Source organism: Triplophysa rosa, linkage group LG2 (assembly GCF_024868665.1).
Source record: "Triplophysa rosa linkage group LG2, Trosa_1v2, whole genome shotgun sequence".
NCBI lineage: Eukaryota > Metazoa > Chordata > Actinopteri > Cypriniformes > Nemacheilidae > Triplophysa > Triplophysa rosa.
The window spans coordinates 26,586,484-26,597,324 of NC_079891.1; the positions used below are offsets into that span (position 1 = coordinate 26,586,484).

General features: G+C 36.7%; 3 protein-coding genes across 4 annotated transcripts; all 3 read right to left on the minus strand.

Annotated features, from left to right (window-relative positions):
* Positions 1–327: 327 nt before the first annotated feature.
* Positions 328–1,972, minus strand: wu:fa19b12 (uncharacterized protein LOC560551 homolog). 2 transcript variants are annotated; one of them, XM_057351174.1, is made up of 3 exons: positions 1,720–1,971; positions 1,463–1,626; positions 328–1,098 (listed from the first exon to the last, which is right to left on the minus strand). In XM_057351174.1, the coding sequence occupies exons 1-3, from the start codon at positions 1,832–1,834 to the stop codon at positions 949–951; spliced, it is 429 nt and encodes a 142-aa protein (XP_057207157.1). In that variant the 5' UTR covers positions 1,835–1,971; the 3' UTR covers positions 328–948. The 2 variants fall into 2 exon arrangements, with proteins under 2 accessions (XP_057207157.1, XP_057207148.1); XM_057351165.1 differs by having other exon boundaries at positions 1,463–1,972.
* A 1,157-nt stretch (positions 1,973–3,129) lies between these two features.
* LOC130564767 (carnosine N-methyltransferase-like) lies at positions 3,130–6,349 on the minus strand. Its single transcript, XM_057351139.1, has 8 exons — positions 6,165–6,349; positions 5,767–5,962; positions 5,416–5,594; positions 5,046–5,186; positions 4,554–4,732; positions 4,290–4,403; positions 4,078–4,181; positions 3,130–3,937 (listed from the first exon to the last, which is right to left on the minus strand). Exons 1-8 carry the CDS (start codon positions 6,308–6,310, stop codon positions 3,749–3,751), a joined length of 1,248 nt encoding a protein of 415 aa, XP_057207122.1. The 5' UTR covers positions 6,311–6,349; the 3' UTR covers positions 3,130–3,748.
* Positions 6,350–7,185: 836 nt separating this feature from the next.
* Positions 7,186–10,499, minus strand: LOC130564778 (fucosyltransferase 7). Its single transcript, XM_057351150.1, has 2 exons — positions 10,061–10,499; positions 7,186–9,684 (listed from the first exon to the last, which is right to left on the minus strand). Exon 2 carries the CDS (start codon positions 9,672–9,674, stop codon positions 8,616–8,618), a length of 1,059 nt encoding a protein of 352 aa, XP_057207133.1. The 5' UTR covers positions 9,675–9,684; positions 10,061–10,499; the 3' UTR covers positions 7,186–8,615.
* Positions 10,500–10,841: the final 342 nt, after the last annotated feature.

Consider the following 10,841-nt stretch of genomic DNA (forward strand, 5'->3'; position numbering starts at 1 on the left):
ATCAGATGAACATATCTGTCTCTAAAAGTTGATCAGGGGCAATGTAATCCCCTGATAAAGACGGCTCGCTCTCAGCTTTCATTCAGTACCCTCCTAGATCAAAGGTCAACAACACAACATCATGGAAACAGGCATATTTCACTTCCTTTTGATGGAGAGGGAACAGCCATTACAGACTACTCAAACGACAGAAGCTCAGCTATAAATGTAATCACCAACTTTAGTAAAGAATGAAAGAAACATCGTTGTGTAGGTTGGCAAACTAATGCGTGTTTCTATGTCAAGGATGAACAAGAAAAAATCTTATAAAAAACATTTTATTGCTGTTGAGCAATTTCAAAAACATCAGAGTGCAATTACAATGACGGCTGCTGGAACATACAAAGTATTTATTAACCCGACAAGCATTCTGAAGCTCTCTGAAAAATACTGTTAAGAAGTGTTAATCTTACAAAAAGTGGCACAGAGAAAAGAAACAAGAATAAAAAAATAGGAAGTATTTTAACAGTGAAGAAACAGAACTGGTTAAGTCCTACTGAACACTATGAATCGGACAATCCTATACTTTGAACTCCATCTCTGCTGACTGCTTACAAAAAATTTTTTTAGATGCTGCACAGAACAATTTCACAGATACTGCTTTTACAGCTACTGACAGAAATACACAAATCCATGATGAATCTAATGCAAACATTTACTAGTACATACCTGCACACTTCTGAACACTAAGGTCATGTGTCCAACATTTGTTCCCATGTTATGAAATGACTTTTTGCTGCAGGCCTCCAAACAACAAAAGGCTTCATTAATAGACAAATATCTAGGGCAAAGTAACACAGAATCACCTCATCGGTAGTCAATGTCAGTGCACATGTCAAGTCGGGTCACCACACCTAACATCTCAACATGAATGAGCCTCTCCATTGCCATGTTCTTCCGTGATACTCCTCAGGTTTCCATCGCTTCTAAATCTTTTGTGGAAATTGCAGTACTGGACCTATCCGTGGGCTCCAGAAGTGAAAGATCCAACTCTGGTAGTGGAACTCGCCAGAACTGGAAGGAGTTAAAAGCAGAGAGCCCATCATCTGTGTGCATCACCTAGTGAGATATAAGAATTGTAAAATGTTTGAAATGACATGAGGGTGAGTAAATGTAACTTTATGTAGAAGACATGTTGTGTAAGGTTGGCAAACTAACTCGTGTTTCTATGTCACGGTTGAAGGATGTAAGTAAAAGTGAGTAACTTCATTTTTAGGTCGATTATTGCTTTATGACAAAACAAACTGCGGATCCATACTAAGGAATGAGTAATTACAATCCTCTAACGCCACCATGTGTTCGTCTACAACCACTGCATATACAATACCTTCCAGAAACTTTTAAGTTAGCAGTCTTCGTCTGAACTCAAGTGTTATTTGCAACCGTCGCCTTTACACAACTGTGATTTTAGTAAAAACTACACCTTGTCTCCTGCGTGCACAGCATTCTGTCCATTTGGCTTTTTATTTGGCTCATCCTCCGGCGCGACAGGTTTGCCAGCATCCTCGAATTTTCTAGACTTGCACGTGTTCTTATCTCCCAACGCTGAATTGACTCCGTTTGCAGGTACCTTTCTCGGTAAGTCATCTGTAATGTGTGAGTCTTCATTATAGTTCGTCCTTTTTCTGCACCGTTGTCCAACACATGACAAAAGTGGTAACAGATTAACGTTAACGTTACCGTTTTGCACCATAGTCACTCCTCCGGGTTTGTCGTCGATGTTGGAAAGAGAACGAAGACACCTTTTGGGGGGAATTTCTGGAGGCAAAACGTTTTCTGCCCTCCGTTTGGTCATGTGTGCAACCCAGTCGTTTGAAATGGTTTAACTTAGCGTCTTATTAAAACCGTGCACGTTCTGTGTGCTGTTTACGACAGTTGTGTCGTCGATGAAGTTGAAACACCGTTGGACTATAGCGCCCTCTGTGGCCAGAGTGGTCGAAAAAAAACACCGTTGGTCTCTTATTTGAAAATTAAAGGATTAGTTCATTTTCAAAATAAATGTTCATGATAATTTACTCACCCCCATGTCATCCAAGATGTTTATGTATTTGTTTCTTTATTTGAAAAGAAATTAAGGTTTTTGATGTAAACATTCCAGGATTTTTCTCCATATAGTGGACTTCAATGGACTCCAATGGTTGAAGGTCAAAATTACAGTTACAGTTTCAGTGCAGCTTCAAAGGGCTTTACACGATACCAGACGATGAATAAGGGTCTTATCCAACGAAACGCTCGGTCATTAAAAAAAAAAAAAGTATATGCTTTATAAACACGAATGCTCGCGTTGCTCAGTTCTGCAATGCGCGTTCATGACTTCACATAATACGTAATTACGTTGAAAACGTCCCGCTTGACGTGGGCGGAAGTACCGAGTCAGTGTTTACAAATCTGGAGAAGGAGGACCGTTCAAAAGTTGTTGAATGTTCAATGACACTTATTCAAATGTCTTTGTGTCAGTTTATTGTTTAAAATGGTCATTTCGTGTGCATATCCTGGATGTTGTAATATAAAAAAAAGCGTGACCTTTTCAACGGAACTACCTATTACGTGAAGTCATGAACACGCATCGCAGAACAGACGAGGGCGAGAATTTGTGTTTATAAAGCATATACATTTTTATTTTTTTTAGAAAATGACAGATCGTTTCGCTAGATAAGACCCTTATTCATCGTCTGGTATCGTTTAAAGCCTGCACTGCACTGAACTGAAACTGTAATTTTGACTTTCAACCGTTTAGAGTCCATTGAAGTCCACTATATGGAGAAAAATCCTGGAATGTTTTCATCAAAAACCTTAATTTCTTTTCGACTAAAGAAACAAATACATAAACATCTTGGATGACATGGGGTTGAGTAAATTATCATGAACATTTGTTTTGAAAATGAACTACTAGCAACCTACTTTCATATAAGCAACACAAAAGGAAAAAAACACAGGAGAGGCTTGGCTGCATACAAATGTTTTGTAAACGTTTTGTTACACTGTTGTTTTATTACTCCGCTATAAACAAAAGCGTTGTTTACTTTGCCATTCAACCGAAGAACTAATAGCAAAGTCATATCGCTGCAAGCAATCAGTCAGTGAAACTATAGTATTAAAACATTATAGTGTTAACAAGTCCTGTTACCTAGAAATTGAGACAATGTTAATATGTCTAAGGAGCCTTATTATGGTTAAATATTCTTCACAATTTCTAAAGTATTGAAAATCTGAACATTTTTAAAACATGATTTTTTTTTATTGTAAAACAGTTTTATTGCATCATGTCATACGAGCACCATACTCACAATCAGTCAAGTTTAAAACAACTTATTTCATTGCTGCCAACTGTTACAAATTAAATTCCCAACAAAGTCATCTTCGTCCTTCAAATTAACTCCAGTCTTTGTGTGAGAAGAGAAATAGTCAAGGAAATAGGGCAAGGAAATCTGTGATAATGTAAACAAGCATGAGAAAACACTGACGTGTAAAGTATCATTTGTATGACGTGTAGCAGCACACAGAACCTGAGGAATATGAGTGTAAAGTGAGGCACTACAACATCACAAATATTTTGATAAATATGTGAAATAATTCAGCACACAATAATATTCCAATCTTGTTCTGTTATCAAGAATTCGCTGTAACACTGGCATTTATGGTTAAAAAACATCAGTTTATTATTGGACCATTTATCAGTAATTAATCCAGAGCTTTAGTCTTCTTAGTGTCATGTTGCTCTTTCCTCTGTGCTTTCTGTGTGTAAAGAATCCTCAATCTGGCCATCTTTCTGTGTCTGGTCTCCATTGAACAACTGATCCACAGGTTTCCGTACAATAAAAAAGACACTATCATAAAGGTACTTGAGCATGGAGCGATCATTTTCTGTGTATGTGCTGGAAACGGAATCTCTCTCCAACTGTGGAAATAAAATGAATAAGAAATATGATACATTTTCCAACAAAATATTTTTCTTTCATGAATGAAGAACTGCTTGGAGACAAACTGGTGTTAATGCATGTATAATAGGACAATATGATATTGTTGTGAAAAGCTTACCTCCAGTTCAAATCCATATTTTAAAATTGCAGCCTTTATGTCCTCATAGCTTAGCTCAATGGACAATTCATTGGCCATATTTTCATAGTGGTAAAGAAGCGGACCTTTGAGATCGAAAACAAACCAAAGCCACTGTTTTCAGTCTCTCATACACTATATAACCTTTAAGTTCAGAATAGATACAGAATAGAACATCTGAATTTATCACATACCTAAATTCATCCAGACACCACCGGGTTTCAGAATATTCCAGATGGTTTCAATGTAGTCAAGAACATTGTGGGCTGTGTCGATGAAGAAACATGTAGCAACACAATCCCAAATATCTGTATAAGAGGCCAAGACAAAAACATTGTTGTTTTTTTTGCATTTGTATGATGATTTCCTTGAAAAGTGAAAACACTGTTTATTTTAATATTAAAATGTCACTGTCTCCAGTTTAGTGCATTACATGTTTGTAATTATAAAAGAATAACCTGGATCAGTGTATACTTCTTGGAAGTCTCCAGCGACCATAGAGAAGTCAGAGTCTTCCGGGAGACTCTGTGGGTTGACATCTGGAAAGGACACAGGTCTTGTCTGATCAGACGACATTTTGTTATTACTGAACTGGTGAATCCAGGGATACAAAGTCAAAGTATTCTCCTCATCACACCTGAAAAACAAAAATTCTGTTAGCTCATGACTTTCTAGGGGTCATGACATCATGAAGTTATTTCTCATTCTCAAAAGGTTTATTCAACACAATGTACGACATGTGTCCTGTCCTCATGGTGAAGTTCAACAGTTTAAATATACTGTACATTTCTTTATGTCACCAAACGTAATAGGGTCATTTCCTTCAAATTTGAATGTTTTAAATATTAGTATATGTTATTATGAGGGAAACAGAAAACAAATATATAGATGCATAAAAGATATACACTTTAGGCCTTTTCTCTTGCTCTGAAGATAAAAATGTGTTATACCTATTCAGAACAAAATTAGAGGAGAAAAGCATGAAGAAGCTCCATTCGTTCCCTTGGCACGAATAGCCCCGATGAGCAATCTCCCATGCCAGCCGACCTAAACCTGCTCCTGGCACCAACACTCTTATTTGAGACACATCACTGCAGAGAGACGTTAAAAGATCCGCAACTTTTATATTTTTATTTCAGTTCCTAAACATTAAAGAACACTGTTTTGCTGATAATTGTGTTAACAATATCTGACTGAACTGTTTCTGCAATAAGACACATTTCTTGTTCTTGTTTATCTCACATTCCAGCTAAAAGTTAAAACTAAATATAAATTTCATAAATAAGATATACATGACATCCACCAAAAGGCTATATTTACCACTGGTCAGGAGGAAACAGTCTCTGGATTTCGTCTATAAGTGGTTTATAGCAGCTGTCCCTTTCAGCCTTCCCTGCTTCACTCCAGTCACGAACAAATTGCTTAATAGTGGACTTGAGCTTGTCCATGTCGAATGTCGAGGCAGGCCGTATTTTTCTTGGGTCATCTTTTAAAAAGCTCTAAAAACAAAAGTTGAATGAACTCATGACATTTTAGAATTCAAGTGCGCAATTTGCAATCCTATTGTACATTAAAGCCACACTTTTAAAGTCACCACAAAAGAAAAAGCAGCAGTTACAGCAATACAATAATTATCAAATGTAAGACCTACTGCCAGGGCATGCCACCTACATCCTCTCCATATTCCATGTTCTCAAACATATGGATGCAGTTGTGCACTATGGCCTGCAGCACCTCCTGGTTTCGGTCAATGCAGTAGCGGATTTTAGACAGGTTGGGAAGGAAATTTGGCAAAAGTTTCTGGTGGTGATCTGGAAGGCATCGGAAATGCCTCTCGGCTCGATTCACCCGTTCGTGAACGTGAGTTCTGAAACAGCGAGAGATGAAAACAGATATAAAATGAATAAATATAGATTCAGATTCGGATATATACAAAGATCAAATACATTTGAAATAAATATCGTAACTCTTAAAATATCAAAGGATCAGAAAAACAGATCTATTTCGAATTTCATAATTCAGTAAACCATTTCACGTCGTACTTTTGATGATTACGCAAACGTTGTTACCTATAATATTTAAACGCATTGATGACATTCCAAAAATGCTGTCTCTCTGATCTCGCCTCCTCCTCAGGGGAGCATTTAATCCTTTCCCGATAGTTGTAAAATTCCTCTTGTTTGGAAGATGCTGTTCTATCCGTGCTGTCAGCCATTGCTGTACACCGCAGACGTAAGTAATCGACAATCGACCAAATATCTAGATACAGAAAAGATAATGGAACGTGCACACTCGATTCATCGATCAAATGGGGTGACGTAACACACTGAAATTGAACAGGCGTCATTTGGAGCCGAATTGATACAAACAAAAAATAATTATTCCAAATTAGAGAATTACAAAAAATTGTACCACATTGTTTGTGCATGTCGTGCTAAAAATACTTTTCTGAACATCATCTGTTGAGTCTTGCTGTTCATGAGAATGCTGGAGCCTGACTCAAGTCTGGAATGAGCACAAACACATTATATTGGTATAACTTGGAAAAATGCCATGTTGGGGCTAATTTAGGTCCAGGATTCTGAAACACTCATTTAGGTGATTGATCATCCAAAATAACCCAGGAGGTTAGGCTGGCCGACAAACTGGTTGTTGTTCCTGCAGCATTGGTTGTTGTACCTATAAGCATTGTGGAAGCAGTGCCAAGATCAGGAGTTTGATTCCCGGAAAATTACATGTAGCTGAAAATTCTGAAAATCAGAATTATTATCTGTGTGGCCCAGACAATGACAAAATGAAGGAGGATTAAAAACTGTTGCTCAAACATATGAGCAACAGTTCTACAAATGACGTGTTTTTTTTTACTGTCAACGCTTTTTATATTCTATATGTCACATTATTATATCATTGCTGTTACCAAATGTAACTTAATTGTTTGTATTTTTCCTAAGAGTAAGAAATTTGCTCTTCTCACATTTTATTGTGTGAAATCCTATCTGTCATCACACGGAGGAGTTCTTTTGAATAGTATCCTTCTTACAGTAAACGTTTCTGGAAGGTTCACTATAGGAAACAGCCTGCTCAAGATGCTTTATTGTTAAAGAGGATGTGAGACCTGTCCTCTTTTTCTGATGTCAAGACATCCGTTTTCAGTTTCATCATAAGAATTTAAACAACAACACACAATGTTAGAGCTGAATAAAAGCTTAATAAAATAAAATAAAATGAATAAAATACCTTATTATTATGTACCATAAAGGTGTTATTTTAAAAAATATGTATTCACCCAAAAATAAGAATTCTGTCACGAATTATTCACTCTAGTTGTTCCACGGTCTGTAAAAATGTGTTTGTTCGGTTGAACACAAAGAAAGATTTTTGGAAGAATGTAAGCAACTGACAATTCTGGGGCACCATTGACTAGACTACCATATAGGAAAAAATAAATGTTAGTCAAATGTGCCTCAGAACTGTTTACTTTCCTAAATTATTCAAAATATCTTCTTTTGTGTTCAACAGAACAAAAAAAATGATACAATATTTTTTCGACCATGGTAGTCAATGATGCCCCAGAATTGTCAATTGCTAACATTATACAAAATATCTTTCTTTGTGGTCAACCGAACAAAGAAATTTACACAGATTTGGTAATTCATAACAGAATTTTTATTTTTGGGTGGAGTATCCCTTTAAGCCAAACATTGGCTTTTTGTGGTCTCTACAGGCAAGTGAACTGCAACCTTACAGTGCTACTGCTAAAAACTGCTAAAAAAAGTATCTCTAAAAAAACTGCTAAAGTTTGCTGCTAAAAAACTGAAAAGTGCTCTTCACTTATAGTGTGATTAACACAGGACGTTTAGAACAATTAATACATTTCATCTTTAGAAATGAAATAGGATACTCTATCGTTTATATTTAATTTTACAAATTATTTTTATATGGCAACACAGCATTGTGCTAACATAAAGGTTCCTACTGTATATCTAATAATTCCCACAATCCTTTCATTTGATGCTTTAAATGGACATTCTGAGTAAAATGAGGCCACAACATGCTGTTTTTAACAGTTATGTCTTTTAGAGCAACCAACACCCTGGCATATAACCAACACCCCACAGCTGCAAAAGTGAGGTGTGACTCATTTTGGTTTTCTGTTGGCAGTTACTGTCAATCTGAGAGTACCCTCCCTTGCAGCATGGGTGCAGATTTAGTGCACTGTATTGCTAAATCTTAACAAATGGTTGAGAAACTAAGTATGCCTTTAAAAAACTAACAAAAAAAGAAGGCATTGATAGTCTTGTAAAAAATAAACAATATGAGAACTGAAGAGAATTAAGACCATTCTGAGGGAAGTGAATATGCATATCAGAAGGGTGACACTTATGACCAAAATAGGCCCACAAATATCCCCAATGATGCTTAACTTTTTGTCTTGAGGTTGCAAATAAGAAGCTTTTTTGACATAACTAAACACATTTAATAAAATAAATAATAGCCTAAAATATTTGCCATAAGTAGTGTTACCTGTTGACCCAGCTATACAGATCATTGTACATTTTCTTGTGCTTAGATAACTGATGATAACACTTGCAAATATTACAGAGTCTCTCTCTCCAGTCTGTGTACGTTTTAACATTATAGTGACGGTGCCATTTAAAATAAGATTCATAACGCTCTCTATTCACGGAAACTTGACTTAAGAAAGTAGCCAGCGCCTTAGTGCTGTTGAAGTCATTTACATGAATGAACGACTCCCTGGGAATTGAAAGCTCATAAACGTTCCTGGGTGGGCCGAGCACCACCGGCACAATTCCCGCTTGAAGGGAGTTTCTCCACAACTTCTCAGTGATGTAGTCTGTTGATATCGAGTTTTCAAAAGCAATGTAGAAGTAGCATCGAGATATAGTGGACAGCAGGTTGTTGTTGGACAATGGGCGCTTAGGCCAGTTACCATATACTTCTATTAGTTTAGATGGAACGTGTTTTGAAAGCTGCTGGAAAACTAGAGAGCGATTCTGACTGGCCTCGTATCTGCTAACCACCCAGGCGATCAAGCAGTTTCCCTTTTTAGGAATTATGTATGTGTCATTGGTGTTTTTCGAAACAAGCTCTCCATATGGCATGAATATGTCCGCGTCACGTCGATAACTCATGGTCCAGTTGAACAAGCCATTGTAGTTGCTAAGGTTGTGGTTGTTCACAGGAGGTTCCAATGACAACCAAAGCCACTTCTGCAAAGGCGGACGGGAGAGGTGGAGAGGAAGTTTGGAGCGTCCAGTCCAGAGTTCATGGTGGTGGAACACCACAACATCAGCTTGAGTGAAAAGGGATTGGTTATCCTCCAGAAAGCATCTTGGAATTCCGTATTTTTCCAAACACACATCTCTGTCAAGTCTGTAGTGGATTCCAAATGGCCAGTGCCACAGGAGGATGGTGATGTTCTGTTGGAGAATTTTGGTAGGGCTGCTCCTGAATTGACTTAAGAATAGCAGTGTTTTTCTTTGGGATAAGAAATTGTAGAGAAGTAAAAAGGCAAACAGACAGTATAGAGCACGACCACGTTGTTTAATAAATCCCATGGTACAAACGCTGTAAAGACAAAGTTGAATTGGTCAAACATTTTAGACAGCAAAATAATTGTGTCTTATCCTGTTGAGAACAGTGACTAAAATGGAAAGCTGTATGTTTTCAATGAGGCCCTATACGAGGCATTAAATTGTTAGGTTGGCTTAAGTTGTTGAGGTCTATACAAAAATTCACATGAGTATGAAACAAAGTTCAAAGTGATGGTGTAAACGTAGCAACATTTAATCAACATTTTGCATTGGTTTGTTCTCCAAATACAAGAAAAAGCACAAATACTTATAATAGCCTAATCATATTTTTAACTTCACTACAGAAGCAAATAATTGACATCTAAAGTAGGCATATATACTGTATAAATATAGTCAAGAGATATACTTGCCTAGGGTTGAGAGAGAGAGTACACAAGAGCCACAAGAACAAGGAAGTTAAAGATGTGCATGTGGGAATGCAGAGTGCCACCTCTCAGTGCGCGAACGATATAAACCAAGAGAATGTATCCGGTCTTGCTCCACCTTAATGTCCCTCACTGTTATTGTCCTTTTACTAATCACACATTTTTCACAAGGTTTCCAAAAACTTACATCACTGAAGTAAAATGTGACAAATGGAGAATTCTGATCTACACAGATTCAAGCTACACAAACCTCTTTGGCACAGAACAAGCAAGATTGCCACAGACATATTAACCAACCACATGCTGACAATCAGTGTTTGGTAGATTTGTGATGAAACACAATTGAACACATTTTTATGCTTAACTTTTTTTTAATTTCACATAAAAAACGTTGTATTTTATTGTAATGGTACTTTCCTAAACGAAAACACTTTAAATTCAATGTGGTTATTATGGTTGAACTTTTTTTAATAAAGTGGGACAAATTTTCAGTGAAAGTGGTTTAGGCTAAAAGCCATAATGTAAAATAGAATATGACACGATTAAATTATCATTGCAAATATGTAGATTAAATTAAATGGGAATCATTCTAAAATGTAAATTTAAGGAAGTGGGCTTAGCTTTTGGAAGAAGTCTTTTCATTTGCAATGTGCACAGGGTATAGCTTGTTTTTCCTCCTAATATTAATGTAATGCTTGTAATTTATTCACATTTTAAGAAGCAGATAGCCAATATATATACTGTATATATATATATATATATATAT